Source organism: Ranitomeya variabilis, chromosome 5, assembly GCF_051348905.1.
Source record: "Ranitomeya variabilis isolate aRanVar5 chromosome 5, aRanVar5.hap1, whole genome shotgun sequence".
Lineage (NCBI taxonomy): Eukaryota > Metazoa > Chordata > Amphibia > Anura > Dendrobatidae > Ranitomeya > Ranitomeya variabilis.
This window is the reverse complement of record NC_135236.1, coordinates 250,576,149-250,596,477: the sequence shown is the minus strand read 5'-3', so window position 1 is coordinate 250,596,477 and position 20,329 is coordinate 250,576,149. Positions and strand designations below refer to the sequence as shown.

Sequence of the window (20,329 nt, the reverse complement as noted above, 5' to 3'; positions counted from 1 at the left end):
TCTGGTCCGCTCATCCTCGGGGGCTCTAGAGCCACGACCCAGAGGGTCCACTCTCGGCTTCTTCTCAAAATCCTAACAGAGTGGTCGTAAATGGCTGCACATCCGGTTGGAAGAATGTCTCAAGTGGGGTACCACATGGTTCTGTCCTGGGCCCTGTATTGTTCAACATCTTTATCAATGATTTAGATGAAGAAATTGAGGGTACACTAATTAAATTTGCTGATGACACAAAGCTAGGAGGGATAGCTAATTCCAGAGACGAGAGAGAAAGGATTCAAAAAGATATAAATAAACTGGAGCAGTGGGCAGCAACTAACGGAATGGTTTTTAACAAGGCAAAATGCAAAGTACTACATCTGGGCAATAAAAATGAGAAAAGCATTTACAGAATGGGAGGCATAGGGCTAAGCATCAGCACATGTGAAAAAGACTTGGGTATACTAATAGATCACAAACTGAACATGAGTCAACAGTGTGATGCAGCAGCAAAAAAGGCAAATGTAATTCTGTGATGTATTAACAGAAGCATACAGTCTAGATCACTCAAAGTCATTATTGCCCTCTACTCCACTTTGGTCAGACCTCACCTGGAATACTGTGTCCAGTTTTGGGCACCACATTTAAAAAAAAGACATCAACAAACTGGAGCAAGTTCAGAGAAGAGCAACCAGAATGGTGACCGGTCTGCAAACCATGTCCTATGAGGAACGGTTGCAGGATTTGTGAATGTTTAGCTTGCAAAAAAGAAGACAGAGGAGACTTAATAGCTGTCTACAAATATCTCAAGGGCTGTCACATTGTAGAAGGATCATCTTTATTCTCATTTGCACAAGGAAAGACTAGAAGTAATGGGATGAAACTGAATGGGAGGAGACACAGATTAGATATTAGAACAAAACTTTTTGACAGTTAGGGTGATCAATGAGTGGAACAGGCTGCCACGAGAGGTGGTGATTTCTCCTTCCATGGAAGTTTTCAAACAGATGCTGGACAGACATCTGTCTGGGATGATTTAGTGAATCAGGGGGTTGGACCAGATGACCCAGGAGGACCCTTCCAACTCTATCATTCTATGATTCTATGAATATGGACGCGTCTCCACTCCCATAGGCGTGAAACGCATATTCATTACCTTAATGAGCGGTACCATGTGATCGCTCGGCAGGAAGAGCTGCAGGCAGTTGTCGGCGGCCGGAACGAGACCGAGGGCGTGCAGGTAGGGGAGTAGAATGTTTTTTTTTTTTTCAATAGGAAAGATGCACACTGGGATAGGGGATAAAGGGGCATGCATATAGGGATGGAACGGGGAGGCATGCATACAGGGATGGAATGGGGAGGCATGCATAGAGGGATGGAACGGGGGAGGCATGCATACAGGGACGGAATGGGGGAGGCATGCATACAGGACAGAATGGGGAGGCATGCATTTAGCGACGGAACGGAGGCATGCATTCAGGGACGGAACGGGGGTGGCATGCATTCTGGGATGGAACGGGGGAGGCATGCATTCAGGGACGGAACGGGGAGGCATGCATACAGGGATGGAACGGGGGAGGCATGCATTCAGGGACGGAACGGGAGAGGCATGCATACAGGGACGGAACGGGAGAGGCATGCAGACAGGGACAGGGAATATGAGCCATTCATACCAGGGCAGGGAAGGGGGAGCCATGCATAGCAGGACAGGGATGGGGAGGCCTACATATAAGGACAGGGACAGGGGAGCCACGCATAGCAGGACAGAGATGAGGGGACAATGCATTCCTGGCTTATACTCGAGTGAATAAGCTTACCCAGATTTCCGTGGCAAAAGTAAGTGCCCCAGCTTATATTTGGGTCGGTTTATACTCGAGTAAATTTGTTTGGTGATCTGAAACATTTAAGTGTGACAAACATGCAAAAGAATAGGAAATCAGAAAGGGGCAAACACTGTTTCACACGACTGTATAGCACCGCTCTACCCATATACACCATATAGAGAATCCCTGGGCAACTAATAGTCATGTGAACATTGTACATGGTGTGAACGTGGTCTAAAGTATCCGTAAAACCTGTGGTGGTGGACTCTGAACAATCTTGCATTAAATGAGCAATTGGCTGCAAATATATTACTCATGACAAAAATAGGAAATAAAGATGTATTAATTAATTAGAAGCCAAATTAATTAACTGCTTTATTGTTTATGTTGTGTAGCAAAAAAGAGGGAAACAAAAGCTTAATGTAAAATATCACATTTAATAGATTGTCTGTGAAGCACCTTGCATTGGGAGTGATGGACAGGTCACAGTGAAATGGACATAAAATCCATATGTGAATGCTTTTTACATGCATTTTTCTAGTTACATTTATTCATAGAACTGTTAATGATTCTTCTGACTTTATCATTCCAAAGGTTATATGACAAGACATACAATAACTAATAAGCAGATATTGGAATCGCCAAGTTCATGAATGTTAATTACACGATCTTATGCAGACAACTCTGTATACAATCTGAATAAATAAGTACATTATTACATTTAAATTACAATATTTTCATAGATATCACACATATGTGCCCAATATGTACTGTAAAGTAATTTATAGGATATGTAGGTCCAGCACCCCTTAGAGTACACTTGACTACTCTCCTGGATTGTTCAAGCTTCCTAAAAATAGGGGCAGAGCAGTCTTCTGCATATGATGCACTATGTACTTAGATTTATACTATTGACTTTAGGAGCAGAATAGCTATGTTTTCAGTGAGCTCAGCCTGCAGACAGCTGGAATTATGTATTTAACTTTATGACTGTGTCAAGTTATGTCCACATGTGACATTTCCAAAGCAAATGTGCGGCAGTATAAAATCTGCAGAATCCAGATGACAAAATTGATAGTGGTAAAATCTGCACTAATGTCGATTTTTCTGGAGTAACACAACATAAATTTATTGGCTTGGGCAGTAATCTGCAGCACCACTCAGTTTACTCTGAAGATTTTGTAAAATCTCACCCAAAGTGCTGGTAAAATGTAACCTGGAAATTCATTATGTATCTGAGCCACATGAACATAGCAAAATCCTCAGTTTTTCTTTAGGTATCAGAAAAAAGTATATTAAACGGAGTCTGTTATCCCCAAGATGCATTTTAAAGGAGCTATACTATGACATAGTGGACTTAGCCATTATAGGAACCATACTAGCACTGTACCTATTACTAGTATAGTACCTGAAAAAAATAACTTTTCATTTGTATTCAAATGAGGGAACTTCGGTGCACTGTTCTGTCCCCTCATTTTACATGTTGGGCGATGCCTCTGCTTGTCATTGACAGTGATTGCTTTCTTAAGCAAACATTGCCTTAAGTTGTGTGTGATTGTGCGCTCTGAGACAGTTTGTGCTAGGCCATGGTCGCACAAAGACGCCAAGCGTATTCTCCTCTTTGTTGATGGTGCACACTGATGTAGCTAAAAGTGTCTCAAGTGGCGTCAGCAGAAAAGAGCCAGAAAGGAAAATGTTCTCAGCTATTGTGTGTACGTCAACAAACACTGTGTGCACATGGTAGGGGACTGGCAGTGTCAGTGCTCACCCACACAGATGCCATCTGGCTTTAGGCAGCACTAGCTCTAGTAAGCAAGTGCTGTCGACCAGAAGTGGTGGAAGCCCCCAATGTGCAAAATGAGAATGAGTAAAGGTGTACTGAAGTCTTGGCCACACCAAGGGTGCACAGAAACCACATTATATGCATATAAATTAAAAAATTCATTTTCTCAGGCACTGTAACAACTGCAGTACTAGTATGATTTTTATAAAGGCTAAGTCCCCTCTATTACGGTATATCTCATTTAAAATCCATTTGGGGGAGACAGACTCCCTTTAAAGCACCACTCCAGCATTGTTTTTTAATTGAAACTCTGGAGTGGTGCTAGTAATGTAAGTTCCCTGAGCCTAGTATTCTACTTTCCAGCTGCCATCTTTAGCTCTTCCCAGTGCCACTCCAGTCCCGCGGCGCCATCTTGTCACTGCAAATTCCGACTGCCCGGAAGTCAAAGGTAATGGTCACAAGCTCTCAGTGTTAATCTATGAGAACCTTGTACTGGCACTCAGACTTACATTGAGAATTGACTTCCAGCTCACCCAGAAAACATTGGAGCAATCACAGGGCACAAACGGCTGAATACCGACAGGAGCGGTATTGAGAACAGATGAAGATGATTGCTGCTTACTATAAGACCGGGGCAGGGAACTTAGTTGAGTAGCACCACTCCAGGATTGTCATAAAAAACAAAGAAACACTGGAGTGGTGCTTTAAGATGAACATTATGGAATTTTACCTTTTTTTATTCTTATAAACTCAGGGCTTTTTTTCTGTGCAGAGCTGATGTTTTTAATCTATACTTTTTGGGTAGATACAACATTTTGATCGCTTGTAATTGCAATTTTCAGAAAGGTGTGGTGGACAAAAGCTCACAACCTTCTGTTGAAGGGGTTAAAAAAACCTCTTGGTGGAACATGCCCAGATATATAAAAGCATGATTTTTGTGGTTGTTTTATATACTGAAACTTCTATATAATTCACCGACTTCACTTTCTTCACAACGTTGCACATAAATCGATCTGTTAGTTGATTCCAGATGTCATAGTGTGGCCATAATACATGTTAAAACACATCTGTCTGTAGTGTGTGCCAATGGGAACACTCCACTGGTGCTTTGTTACACATCTCCTGCCAGTGAGAGATGCCATCTTCTGAGGTACCAGCACCAATTACCACACGCCCAAGAATACGAGCACGATTGCAAATTCTGCCCTGGAAAGTAAGCACAGAAATCACTATTTATTATAGGTAAAGATATCTATAGAGGCCAATATCTCTAGGCTAAAATAGTAGAACCTGGGAACCTGTCAGCAGGATTGTGCACAGTAACCTACAGACTCTGTCAGTTTGGCCCTGTTACACTCATTAAAATGATACCTTGGTTGATGAAATATGACTTATTTTCAAAAAAAGTAATATTTTAACAATATTTATACCTGCGCTAACCTTAAAGTACACTAGTCAATGCTCCCAATAGAAATTTACCTGTTTGATGTGAAATTTGTTAGAAGTTCTGCTTGTGGACGTATATAGCAGGTCATAGATTGATCATGGAAAGGGCCAAAAACCAACGCGTTTCGGAAATGCTGAACCCTGAGGAAGGAAACCGTAGCATTTCCGAAACGCGTTGGTTTTTGGCTCCCACAGCGCTCCTTACTACCGTCGAGGGCACCACGTGATCAGAGACCACGTGACCCGAACATCACTGCAGGTCCTGCGAAGCACTACACGAGATTCACAGAATCCAGGCCGCGTAGGCGCTCGTCACCGGCTGGGACGGCGCCTGCACAAGCCGCCTGAGAAACAGAAAGGAAAGCACCCATCCAGCTAAGTAAAACCGCTTTTATTACTATCGCCAAGGATAAATGGACATTGTTTTTCCTTCTCTCTTACTAGCGTTTGCATCACAGGTACAGGACTCCGCAGCTTAGTTTACTAAGTGGAAAAGCACGCACTCTTTCATTCTAAGCAACACACTTGCAGGGTGTCAACTTTTAACTTTCACATGAGTGATCCAGGACGTATGGATCAGTAGTTTTCCTCTATAGCGCACGAATCTTTTTATATGGTAAACACACGAGCTATTAAGTATTTGTGACCTTATTTTCTAATTCTCACTGTTTCCCTTCCCAGTCCCTTTCCATGATCAATCTATGACCTGCTATATACGTCCACAAGCAGAACTTCTAACAAATTTCACATCAAACAGGTAAATTTCTATTGGGAACATTGACTAGTGTACTTTAAGGTTAGCGCAGATATAAATATTGTTAAAATATTACTTTTTTTAGTCCCCCTTTTTTCTCCTTTGTGTGGCGATAAGCAATACCCGCAGCTATCCCTATCCATCTCATAAGCGCCTCTACCCTACATTTATTCTTTCCGATGACTTATTTTCAGTTTTAAGTTAATGATATGCCTGTGCTTCAGGGCGGCCTGGAAGGGGGGTCTTTATGTGGTGCTCGGACTAGCTACTCATAATACAGACTGCTGACAGGTCACTGATCCCTCACTGACCCGCCCCCTTTTTTGCATAATGAATATCTGTACATACTTGCTGGAGAAGAAAAATAAAATTTCCTCCTCCAAGATGGCACCGCCCGCACCTGCGCAGTAGCAGCTCTCAGAGATAGCCGAGCTGCTACTGCGCAGGCACCTTGGAGGAGGAAATAGCAATAACAGCTATCGGATCACCTCTATAGACACCAATAGCTGCTACTATGCAGGCGTGGCAGGCGCCATTTTAAAATTGATTTTTTTTTTTGTACTATCTGAATAACGTAAAGCACAGTTATTATTAGGACAGCAAACATGAGATTATGCTGCAGCGCATGTGCCATGGCCAGCACCTACCTGCAGAAGGGTTTGTGTTTCTTCAGTATGTACAGGTATTCATTATGTAAACTAGGGGGCAGGTCAGTGAGGGATCAGTGACCTGTCAGCAGTCTGCATTATGAATACCTAATCAGGCCGCCCAGGGGCACGGGCATATCATCAACTCAAAACCAAAAAAAAATGTTAAAACACAACCACAAGATGGATTTCATCAACCAAGGTATCATAGTAATCAGTATAACAGCGCCGACCTGACACTGTCTGTAGGTTACTGTGCACAATCCTGCTGACGGGTTCCCTTTAATAGACTTATCCAAGGAAAAAAAACTCTCCAATATCCATTCTAATGTTTTCCCAGGTGCCCCATAGCTATTACAAATTGCAATAGTATCACTTTGAATACTTACAGCTCCACACCCTGCTTATACTTACATCACTCACAGAAAAGCTACAAAAAGAATAATTTTATTTATAGAGCGCCAACATACCAGCATCACTTTACATTTTATGACCCAGCACCTTTCTGTTTTCCTGTGCTGCTGATGTCTCCCCACATATACTGTACATCTCCTAAGTGCCTCACAGACACAAGATCACAGAGGGCTGGCACTTTTCTGTGTTTACATAGCTAAACTAGCCCCCTTCTTGAAGATAGCCCCTTGCCTTTGCCACCCATTTGCCTATTAGTCTCAGCACATCAGCAATCACATGACCACAAGGGGCTGTCAATATTACCACACCCACTTGTCTAGGAAGGCAGACAACAAGGGGCTGTCAATATTACCACACCTTCTTGTCTGAAAGGCACAGAAAATGTGTAACTAATCCTACAAAACACAGTAAAGCAGTAAATTACTTATTGCTAAAGATCTGCTTGACAAGCCAATACTCTGGTCCCTGGACATTAATATCACTTAGATGTACATAATATCAGAAAAGTGTCTAAAATTCATAACAAATATGGTGCCAGTGATAAACAGCTTTTTGCTGCAAATTGTGCATTTAGGCTGTTAAATATCCATCAATAATATATTTGTTTTGTTAATACAAGTAAAACAAATATGGTGTGTATGTCACAGGTTAAAAGAGGTATTTAATGACATTCTCACAAAAAATGATTTGGCCCAGAGGGTGTAAATAAAATAAAGAAAACTGTATTGTCTTTCATGAAATGCGCCAGTCTTCCATTCTTGCAGCTGGACTGTCAGTATTGATATCCAGCATGGGGTGTCATGTTCAGGCTGTGGTAAATCAGTGGGCACAGTTTCAGTCTTCTCATTACGTCCAAGTCAAGAATTGGCGCTGAGAAGCTGCAGAGCTTTCTTACTCCATCCGAATCAAGAATTTTGACTCAGACAAAATGAGAAGGCTACAGCTGTCATGTGTTGCCTCTCTTCACCCTCCACTTTGACGTTGATGACGGCACTTCGGTGGTGGACACAGCTGTGACAAAGGAGTGGTGCTCCTCTGAAAGGTGGGTATAGGTTATTTTTATTCTATAACATCCTTCTGGTTAAAAATTTTGTGGAAAACCCTTTTAATGCTTCTGACCAAAACCTTAGCTAATATTAGCTCCCCAAATTATTGGATTTGTACCAGTAAGCCATGTACAGTGTCAGAGCAGAAAAAGTGGATGGGGACTGGCTGCATATGAGTGCTTTTTTTCATGTTTTGGCATCTCTCATTTTGCCAATTCTGATGGATTAGACCTAACAACAGGCAGTGGCCAGAAAGTTACACTGGAGGGAGACTTAGTGCCTTGCACATTAAGGCACACAAATAAGAATAAATTATCTGTATATAAAGTGATTTACAATTTTTCTATTTATTATACTAGCTCCATCAAAGGAAGATAAGTTATTCAAATGAAATTGACCATTAAAAAAATAGTAATGATGATAATAATATGCTATCTATCCATTCCTAAACACAATGGAAAGTAAAGTATGGAGAAGTTATATTTTTGTAGAAATATAAAAATGAATAAATAAAGCACAACATTTTCTGTTCCGGATCCTAATAACTCACCTGCATGACTAAAAATTCTAGTTGAAGGTGTGGACTCTGCACAAATTCGAGAGGCGCATCAAATAGGAAAGGGGCATTCCACACTGGACTGGAGCCTGAAGCTGTCCGGGTCTCTTTGATGTCCATCACTTGGCTTTTCTGAATCAACCGAATGCTGACAAAGTGGTCTAGAAGTGGAGATTTGTTAAAAATATACAAATACACAATAATATCCTTTTTTATTCTTCATTTTCAATTTGGTGAAATAACCGAGAAGTGGAATCTTACCAGGGGCTCCAGGAATGCGAGTTAGTTTGCCCAGGTTCTTTGCCTTTTGCACCATCACTTTGATACGATTGGCTAACACTTGATGTTGCAGGAGTATCAATATTTCTCCAGGTAACTTGAAATTGGATGCAAGGGGTGTAAACCCATCCAAAGTGCTCAAACTCTATCAACATGAATAGGTTACAAACAGTTACTACTTACAGCACATTGCATTCAAATCAGTGTTAATAGTTGTAAAATTTTCAAGAAATTGTTATGGTCTTCCCATACATAAGGTACATCACATCATGTACTATTCATAGCATTTGTAAATCACTGCAGAGATGTACATAAAATTCATTTGGCCCCACAGCAATAGATTGAATTGCTACTCACTCCCCCCCCCCAAAAAAAAAAAATATATATATTTGGCGTAATAGGTGGGATCATATCTGCCAACTTTTATAAAAAAGGAAGGTGGTCATGTATTGCGGCACATACACAGTAAGTATGCCCCATATTGCAAGCCCTTAGTGTTCTTACCCAAGAAACCCCATTCATAGTCATTAGAGTGTGGATGCTCTCAAAACTGATCCCACTCACACACACAGTATCATACCTGTCAAACAGAAAAGTTCCAGCAACAGGCATCCAAAATCAGGTTATTGAGTGGCCGTAAAAAAACCCTTAATTTTATTTCAATGCCTTTAAAAACATGCTGTTAAAATAGTCAGTATGATGGCCCGCAGTCAGTATGTATAGGAGAGATACTGTATATGGCACTCCTGGTGAGCAAATAAGGTGCCCAAGTAATAATAATAATAATTTCTTTATTTTTATATAGCGCTAACATATTCTGCAGCACTTTACAGTGTGCACACATTATCATCGCTGTCCCCAATGGGGCTCACAATCTAAATTCCCTCTCAGTATGTCTTTGGAATGTGGGAAGAAACCGGAGAACCCAGAGGAAACCCACGCAAACACGGGGAGAGCATGCAAACTCTTTACAGATGTTCTCCTTGGTGGGACCCAAGACTCCAGCGCTGCAAGGCTGCAGTGCTAACCACTGAGCCACCATGCTGACCGTAGGGTTCCAACCCGTAATTCAGTAATAGCAATAAATATGGCACTCAGATTTTTGTAAGCATGAAATAGATTTATTAGAAATCTATATAATATAATGTTTGTCTCTGCAGGCACCATACCACAGTGACATAGATCTCATACTAACACAGTGCTGATATTGCAGGCTTCAAGCTTTTCTCCAGACGACAATCAATTCTGATGAAGGTCTGAGATGACTGAAACATTTTGTTACATGGATTGCCAGTAAATCTATTTCATGCTTACAAAAATCTGAGTGCCAAGTTTATTGCTATTACCGCAGTCAGTATGATGCCCCCCAGAGCTGTCTCTCAGTATGCTACCCCAACATTAGTATTGCCCCCACACCCCACCATATAAGTATGATGGCCCCTCAATATGCTGCTCCCACAACCCCTCAGTATGATGCTCCCTCAGCCCCCACTCAGTATGATCACCTTCCTCAGTATGAAAAATCACAGCTCCCCACGCAACACAGTATCACGGTCCCCCTGCCCCTTACATAAAATGATGGCCCCTCAGTATGATGCCCACAAAGCACCTTACTCGGTATGATGTCCCCACAGTCCATATCCACACAGTATAATAGCCCCACTGCCATCCCCCACTCAGTATGATTATCCCCAATGCCAGCCCATCGCTCAGTATGATAGTCCTCAGCCCCCCACTCAGTATGATGGCCCAAGACCCCTCACAGTAATATGGCCCCACAGCTACCCACTCAGTATGATGTCAAGCACTGCTCCCTACTCTCTTGTGAGCTCTCTTATGTCATCTCAAGCTAATTCCCTCATTTGTCTTCCTGTGTTGTCTTTTGTTGTAGTGGGGGCTGACAAGTTCTAACCCCGTCTCCTCACTATCCAGTTTTTTAATTTTATCGGGGCCAAACATTTGGAACAAGAAGGGATTGTCCTAGTAGTGGACAACCCCTTTAAAGTAGTTTTTGTGATCTGGGGTTTCCCCCTTTCAAAGGGACCTATTAGTTATAGTTTTCTTTAAAGGGAGGGTGCCGTGATTTTAGTTTTTGTATTAATAATTATTGATTATATAATCAATTATTTGTAATACAAAAGTAAATGTACTACTTTCATACTTTTTTATTTATTCACTTTTACTTTTACCACTGGAGGCCGCCATTTTCATTAGTGTGGGTGTAAGTGTCTGGGCACGACACTTGCACACCTCACTTACGGCAGCCATGGGCATAGGAGCCAACGGTCGGACTCCGACCACATCTCTTTCATTGAGGCCGCTCCTCCTGCTTCTCAGCTGTGACTTGGGCACGCCCACTGAGCTGCTACGTCACAGCTGTGAGAGGAGATCGCGGCCATTTTGTTTATTTTCCTCTGTCATCGTACACACAGCTCAGTGCGAGTGCGTGCGATGGCAGGAGCTGCCAGGGAGAAGCTGCTGCTGGGAAGCAGGGGCCGAGGTATACCACTGCTACCTGCCTCTATATACCACCTACCACTGCTACCTGCCTCTATATACCACTGCTACCTGCCTCTATATACCACCTACCACTGCTACCTGCCTCTATATACTACTGCTACCTGCCTCTATATACCACTGCTAGCTGCCTCTATATACCACTGCTAGCTGCCTCTATATACCACTGCTAGCTGCCTCTATATCCCACTGCTACCTGCCTCTATATACCCCTGCTACCTGCCTCTATATACCACTGCTACCTGCCTCTATATACCACTGCTACCTGCCTCTATATACCACTGCTACCTGCCTCTATATACCACTGCTACCTGCCTCTATATACCACTGCTGCCTGCCTCTGTATACCACTGCTGCCTGCCTCTGTATACCACTGCTGCCTGCCTCTGTATACCACTGCTGCCTGCCTCTGTATACCACTGCTGCCTGCCTCTGTATACCACGGCTACCTGCCTCTGTATACCACTGCTACCTTCATCTGTATACCACTGCCACCTGCCTCTATACCACTGTTACCTGCCTCTGTATACCACTGCTACCTGCCGCTATATACCACCTACCACTGCTACCTGCCTCTATATACCACTATCTGCCTCTATATACCACTGCTACCTGCCTCTATATACACCTACCACTGCTACCTCTGTCCTGTGTAGCTAATCTAGTCCTGTGTAGCTAATCTAGTCCTGTGTAGCTAATCTAGTCCTGTGTAGCTAATCCTGTCCTGTGTACTGTGTCCTCAGCAGTCAGTATCACACAGGACAGGATTAGATACACGGCTCAGCAGTTGGTATCACACAGGACAGGATTAGATACACGGCTCAGCAGTCGGTATCACACAGGATAGGATTAGATACACGGCTCAGCAGTCGGTATCACAACGGATAGGATTAGATACACGGCTCAGCAGTCGGTATCACACAGGATAGGATTAGATACACGGCTCAGCAGTCGGTATCACACAGGACAGGATTAGATACATGGCTCAGCAGTCAGTATCTAATCCTCTCCTATGCACTCCTCTCCCCACTGCGTGTCTTTCCCCATTGTGGTTTATTATTTTTGTTGTGGAAGATGAGGGAGTCGAGGATTATGCATTCGGTATGGTTTAAAAAAGATTAATAAAGGACTTTATTCTGGCCGAGTCTTTATTTAGAATACAACTATAGGATTAGTAATGGATACGTGTCTTATAGACGCCTCTCCATTAGTAAGCCGTGGGCTTGATGTCACCGGACAATATGAAGGTGACATTAACCCCACAAATATGAACCCCACTTGCTACCGCTACAGGGCAAGTGGAAATTGCAAGGCAAAGGGCCAGAAAAGGTGCATGTAAAAGGCGGCTGAGAGCTGATGTTTTTAGCCTGGGGGGGACAATATCCATGGCCCCTTCCTAGGCTATTAATGTCAGCCCGCAGCTGTCTGCATAGTATTTGATGGTTATTAATTATAGGGGGCCCCACGTCTTTTTTTTTGGGGGGGTCCCCCATTTTAATAGCCAGTAAAGGCTAAGTATACAGTTGGGAGCGTGTGAGTGTGAGCACACCCTCCCTCCCATAGATCAGTACACTGCTCTCCTGAAATACTCTGTGCTCCTGTCACCCTGCTCCTTCCACCATACGTCTCTGACCTCCCTAGAGCAGCACAATACCATATGGATCACGTATAATGCCGCTATATATATTTATCACATAATACTCCCATAAAGACCACACATTATGCCGAGATATTATATATATATATATATATATATATATATATATATATATATATATCACATTATCTCGCCAAGTATTGTGTGATCTATGTGACGGTATTATATGTGATCTATATGGTGGTATTATGTTTGATCAGTGTTGTGGAATGATGTAAAAACTATATGACGGTGGTATATGAGAACTATATTGTGGGATTATGTGTGATCTATGTGGCAGTACTAGGTGAGAATTATATGGCTGTATTATGTGTGATCTATATGGTGGTATTATGTGAGAACTGTATGACAGTATTGTGTGATCTATTTGATAGTATTCTGTGTGATCTATATGGCGGTATTATGTGAGAACACTATGGCAGTATTATCTTCAGAAAGCGGACCCATTCTATGGTGGTTCTGGCTGAGCACCTGCACGTGGGTCTGGGGTAATTGAGGGGGCAGCATGACCTCCAGTTAGGTGCAGTCAGGGCTGGTGAGGCAGCTGAAGAGAGGGGTCTCATTTTTATTGTTACTATATGGCTACATTTCCTTTCCAGCGTCACCCCAGACTGCGCCTGTTGTCTCACTTTCACACGTCGCCAGGACAGGATCTGAGGAGGGGAATGGGGTCTTTGCATGCAATGTCTGGATCAGAACAGGTCATCAATCCGCAGAAATGTTTCCTGGATTTCTGTGGAGCAGACGGTCCATCCATGTGTATAAAAGACAGCGCTCTATGTACAATCCCTGGCTGCTCCGCACACTGAACATGGTGCCCTCCATACACCAGCACACTGCTCTCCTGAAATACTCTGTGCTGCTGTCACCCTGCTCCCTCCACCACATAGGCAGCAAGGATTCTGAGAGATGCCATCCTCGGTGACTGTCTACTTGTCAGTATAAGGCTGCGGTCACACTATCAGTATTTGGTCAGTATTTTACCTCAGTATTTGTAAGCCAAAACCAGGAGTGGGTGATAAATACAGAAGTGGTGCATATATTTCTATTATACTTTTCCTCTAATTGTTCCACTCCTGGTTTTGGCTTACAAATACTGAGGTAAAATACTGACCAAATACTGATAGTGTGACCGCAGCCTTACTCTGCAGTCACCAACAAAATGGCTGCTCACTGGGTTCCTGAATCTCATCCTCTCTTATCCCTTAGCAAACACCCAGAAGGGGAGGAGAGGAGACATCACACACTCAGCAGACTCCGCCCATAATTACTGCAGTGCTGTAATGTGAGCTATTTGTACACTAGGTTTTTCTGAAATTTCAGCAGCTGCTCCCCCTAGTGTTTAAAAGTGGAAATTCCAAAACTTTTCAAATTATTTTTCATATTTTACTAAATTATAAACAAATGATAATATTTTTTAAGAAGATTTAAACATTAATTCTTTACATTTTTACAATTGCTGTAAAAAAAATGTTTGATGGCACCTTCCCTTTAAGTATTAGATGTCCAGTTTTAGGAACAGAACAAGAAAATCCAGAAATTGATAATGCTCATATTGACAGCAGACTTTAGATAAGGATCATATATAGGACTAGATGGTGGCCTGATTCTAACGCATCGGGTATTCTAGAATATGTATGTCCACGTAGTATATTGCCCAGCCACGTAGTATATTGCACAGCCACGTAGTATATTGCCCAGCAACGTAATATATTGCCCAGCCACGGAGTATATTGCCCAGCGAAGTAGTATATTGCCCAGCGACGTAGTATGTTATGATCCTTAGTGGTTGAGGATCACAAATTACTCCAGCTAAGTAACAAACATAGGACAAGCTCTAGGGAGGTGGCAAACTGGACTGACCGCAAATCTGAACCTATCCAAACACACTAGAAGTAGCCGGTGAACGTGCCTAAAAATCCTAGACGTCACGAGCCAGCCTGAGGAACTAACTACCCCTAGAGAGAAAGAAAAGACCTCTCTTGCCTCCAGAGAAATAATCCCCAAAGATATAGAAGCCCCCAACAGATAATAACGGTGAGGTAAGAGGAAGGCACATACACAGGGGTGAAAGCAGATTCAGCAAATGAGGCCCACTAATACTAGATAGCAGAAAATAGAAAAGGGAATCTATGCGGTCAGTAAAAAACCCTTACAAAATATCCACTCTGAGATTTCAAGAACCCCCACACCAACTAACGGTGTGGGAGGAGAAACTCAGTCCCCTAGAGCAACCAGCAAGCGAGAAAATCACATTTTAGCAAGCTGGACTAAAAACATAATGAACACTGATAATCAAAAAATGATCAAACAAAAACTTAGCTTGTCTTGGAGAGACTGGGAGCAAGGTAGACACAAGGAATCTGAAGAGCACTGAATACATTGATAGCAGGCAAGGAACTGAGTCTCCAGGTGAGCTAAATAGGAAACCAACCAAGGATAACGAACCAGCTGATGCAGCCAACCTGCAGAAAGACAACACTACACAGTACCGCTTGTGACCACTAGAGGGAGCCCAAAACTAGAATTCACAACAGTAGTATACAGCACAGAGCCATGTAGTATATTGCCCAGTGACGTAGTATATTGCACAGTGACGTAGTATATTGCCAAGTGACGTAGTATATTGCCCAGCCATGTAGTATATTGCCCAGTGACATAGTATATTGCCCAGTGACATAGTATATTGCCCAGTGACATAGTATATTGCCAAGTGACGTAGTATACAGCACAGAGCCACTTAGTATATTGCCCAGCTACGTAGTAAATTTCCCAGCCACGTATGTCACAGGTTAAAAAAATAAAAAATAAACATATACTCACCTTCCGCAGGCGCGTTGTAGTTCTGTCGCCTGTGTGGGGTGCAGACGGCAGCTTCCGGTCCCAGGGTGTGATGACGTCGCGGTCACGTGACCGTGACGTTATGGTAGTACCTTCTCCCAAACCATCCTTGCCACCGGAACGTGCTGCTTGCATGGACCGGCCGGAGCATTGCGAGGAGCGGGAAAGGCGGCGGAAGGTGAGTATATAATGATTTGTTATTTTTTTTGTATTATTTTTAACATTAGATGTTTTTACTATTGACGCTGCATAGGCTGCATCAATAGTAAAAACTTGGTCACACAGGGTTAATAGCGGTGGTAACAGAGTGCGTTACCCGCGGCATAACGCGGTCCGTTACCGCTGGCATTAACCCTGTGTGAGCGGTGACCGGAGGGGTGTATGCGGGCGCCAGGCACTGAGTGCGGGGAGTAAGGAGCGGCCATTTTCTTCAGGACTGTGCGCGTCGCTGATTGGTCGTGGCAATGGTCGTGGGCGTTTTGCCATGACCAATCAGCGACTTGGATTCCATGACAGACAGAGGCCGCGACCAATGAATATCCGTGACAGACAGACAGAATGACGGAAGTACCCCTTAGACAATTATATAGTAGATGAATCTGCCAGTTTCCTAACCTCAGATACACCACAATTGTTGCACTCATAAACAGCCAGTTTCTGCCAGTGGTTTAAACATCAACTCTCAGAAACATTTCAAGAATTTAAGGGAACCGCTTGGAAGCATAAAAGGTCTCATGGACATACTCAAGCATAGGTGGAATTAAGTTCTACCTCTGCTGTTTCTTCTGAAGATGAATCTTCATCCAGTTCAGATACTGTGACAGATGGTCTGTATCTGTTCCACAGTGATAGCACACCAAGTCTCTTAAAAGAAGTCAAACGTATAGTTCAATCTGTAAAAGCTACTAACAAAAGCAAGAAGCAACGTCTCTTTTACTTTCATTTAAACAGAGAAAAAGCTTTTCTAGGCCACCCAGTTCTGAAAGAATGCCTGCAGAAAGAATGGCTTGAAGGGGTTGTCCACTACTCGGATAACCCCTTCTTAAACCAAATGTTCAGCCCTGATAAAATAATAAAGCCTATACTCACCACCCATGCCGGCTCTGTTCCAGCAGTGGTAGCACTCGCGGTCCCATGTCAGTGATGCAGTGGAAAGACATGTGATGCCCGGTGCCCGATCAGCACTGGCGTCACTGTCTCCACCTTTGGATAACCTGAACATGAAGAGGAAGCCTGGGCTGCAGCTGGTCCCGGGCTTCCTCTTCATGTTCAGTTTGTCCAAAGGCAGTGACAGTGATGCCAGCGCTGATTGGACGCCAGTGTCACGTGTCACAACACCGCAGCAAAGCACCGGGGAGAGCGAGTGCCAACACCGCTGGAACTGCACAGCCACCGGAGGGGAGTATAGGCTTTATTATTTTATCGGGACAGAACATTAGTTTAAGACAGGGCAAGGTTTAAAGAATTCTAAAAACTAGACCCGTAAGAGGTAGCAGAATGGGAATCTCTGCCTATAATTGACTTGCTGAAGCTCGTTTATGAGAGAAGTCCATCTTCCCATCAGATGAAGTGTCTTTGTTGAAAGATTCCATGGAACGTAAGGCAAATTCTTTTCTGAAAAGAGACTATTCTGCGACTGACTATTTTCAAAATTTCTCTATCAAAATTTCCTGTGGCTAGCGCTCTCAGTCAATTCCGATATACAGCCAAAATCTATTCCAGCCAAACTTGTGCTTCAAATATCAAGTAGCGCCCCTTCCCCTCTGAGCCCTGCCATGTGCCAAATAGTAGTGTTTATCTATATATCTGATATGATACACATTCGGGAGAAATAGCATAATAAATTTTGCATGCTATTTCCTCAAATTACCTCTTGTAAAAATGAAAAAATTGGGGTTAAATCAATATTTTAGAGGGGAAAAAATCTAATTTTTTATATTTTTTTGTTCCATTTTGCCTTAATGTCTATGTAGCACTTGAAAAGTTAACACATTTCCTGACAATTTAAAATAACTTAAGAGGTGCAGTTTTTAAACTGGTATCACTTCTGTAAGCTTTCCTATATATATATATATATATAGGTCACTCAGAGTCACTTCAAAATTGAATAGGGACATATAAAAATAGGATTTATAAATATACTTGAAAAAAGGTTCAGGATATAAGCAAAGTTTAAAAATTGCTAATTTTTCTACATAGTCATCAAATTGCAGATATTTTCTCAATCATTATGGTCAGAATTGTCTTCATCACTAAGGGGTTAAACCTCTGCCCATTCTGGTTTTGGAGTCCGATGGGCAGTCCTAATCAGTAACAATCTTTGTATGATTACCTGCAAGCTATGGTCAGATGGCTGTAGATGCTTTCATCCAAAAGAATCTGACCGATTTACTGGACAATGAAAATTGTGCTTCCTGTACACTTTTGGGTGTATCTTATGTAATTTGAGCTACTGATCACAAAAAATCACCTTTAAATTTTCCTGTTTTTCTGAAATCTTCTGTTTGAGCGATTTTCTTTTTCATATTTTCAGCATTGTCCACAATATATGTGCTGTTATGTAATTTATAGGCAAGCAAAGGCATGAATTCCCTGCATTTCATTGACGTTGCAAACCTTCAGTGGAATTGTTACAGACTAGGCACACAAATTATTTCAAATCTAAGCAGCTATAAACTATTTCAGTACTATGTGATATAGCTAAATATTTCATCAGTGTCAGAACAGTCACAATACCTTCTGTTACGTTTGTGGAAAGTTCATGCTTAAAGGGCCACTGTCACCCCCCTCCAGCCGTTATAAACTAAAAGAGCCACCTTGTGCAGCAGTAATGCTGCATTCTAACAAGGTGGCTCTTTTAGTTTTAGGTTCAAGTATACCCCAAATAAAGCGTTTTATACTTAGCCACAATTCCTGTCTCTAGCCAGGTAGGCGGGTCCTCACTCCCCAGCTTGGCCAGCTCCTCTGCCGTCACTCACATCTTCTTGGTCTTTCTGCGCCGCCCCCTCAGCGCTGTTTACGTTTTCAAACTGGCTCCTGCGCTGTGTAGTACTGTTCTGTGCAGACGCAGTAAGCTCTGGCCGTCTGCCGTCCAAGCCAGGCTTTCACACTGCGCCTGCGTGGGCAGTGCGGCCCCCACCTTTGGAATCCCCGCCCCGCACTGTGTTATGCATTATGCACAGTGCGGGGCTGGTATTCCTGGGCATGCACACAGCGTGTTGCATCCTGTCAGCCCGGTCCCCCGCCTTACTGCTTCTGGATACAATATACAGATCGTGCCTCCTCCTCCTCTAGCAATCGCCGGGCAAGAAGCAACTTTGGAAACTTGCCTGCTAGGTGGGTAAAGATCACCCCCAATTTATTATCAGATCAAGACCCATAAATAACACACCTAGACACAACACACACCACCTAGCAGGCAAGTTTCCAAAGTTGCTTCTTGCCCGGCGATTGCTAGAGGAGGAGGAGGCACGATCTGTATATTGTATCCAGAAGCAGTAAGGCGGGGGACCGGGCTGACAGGATGCAACATGCTGTGCGCATGCCCAGGAATACCAGCCCCGCACTGTGCATAATGCATAACACAGTGCGGGGCGGGGATTCCAAAGGTGGGGGCCGCACTGCCCACGCAGGCGCAGTGTGAAAGCCTGGCTTGGACGGCAGACGGCCAGAGCTTACTGCGTCTGCACAGAACAGTACTACACAGCGCAGGAGCCGGTTTGAAAACGTAAACAGCGCTGAGGGGGCGGCGCAGAAAGACCAAGAAGATGTGAGTGACGGCAGAGGAGCGTTTCGAGCTGGGGAGGGAGGAGCAGCCTACGTGGCTAGAGACACCAATTATGGCTAAGTATCAAATCGCGTTTTTTGGGGTATACTTGAACCTAAAACTAAAAGAGCCACCTTGTTAGAATGCAGCATTACTGCTGCACAAGGTGGCTCTTTTAGTTTATAACGGCTGGAGGGGGGTGACAGTGGCCCTTTAAGCATCAAAGACGCATCATGACAGCTCTCATCATGAAAGCCTATGAGATGTACTTTGCAAGATTGGTGATCAAGACAAATCCTGGGCTCCTCACATCTGTTGTGCAATATGTGCTGTTGATGTTAGAGGTTGGCTGAGAGGTTCTGGCAAGTCAATGCCATTTGCTGCCCCAATGATCTGGCAGGAACAGAAGGATCATGTGACCGACTACTACTTCTCTCTAACCAATATCTCTGGTTTCTCTCTAAGAATAAGATATCCATTGAATATCCCAATCTGCCTTTAGTTATGCGATCAGTGCCACATGATGACACTCTTCCTGTACCAAAGCTACCAGAGAAATGGAGCCTAGAGGAGGCAGCCGATAAAGATGCTGCAGTCCATGGGTCAGAGATGGGGAACGATGCTGATTCAGACTTTGAGCCATGTATGTTTGGTGAGCCTCATCTTATAACACAGCCAGAACTGAATTACTTGGTCTGGGACTTACGTTTGTCAAAAGCGAATGCAGAGTTACTGGCTTCAAGACTTCAAGGATGGTATTTGCTGTCACCTGCTACAAAAGTTTCTGTCTTTCGAAGCGGCCAAGATGTCTTAACACAGTTTTT

General features: G+C 43.3%; 1 protein-coding gene across 1 annotated transcript in view; it reads right to left on the bottom strand.

The window, feature by feature from the left end:
* Window positions 1-2,028: 2,028 nt before the first annotated feature.
* Window positions 2,029-20,329, bottom strand: part of LOC143775650 (synaptotagmin-4-like) — a 60,825-nt gene continuing 42,524 nt past the window's right edge. Inside the window, exons 3-5 of the mRNA XM_077264026.1 lie at window positions 8,707-8,869; window positions 8,440-8,606; window positions 2,029-4,788 (exon numbers count right to left, since the gene is read on the bottom strand). Coding sequence (XP_077120141.1) covers window positions 4,639-4,788; window positions 8,440-8,606; window positions 8,707-8,869 — 480 coding nt within the window. The 3' untranslated portion in view covers window positions 2,029-4,638. The remainder of the gene's footprint in view (window positions 4,789-8,439; window positions 8,607-8,706; window positions 8,870-20,329) is intronic.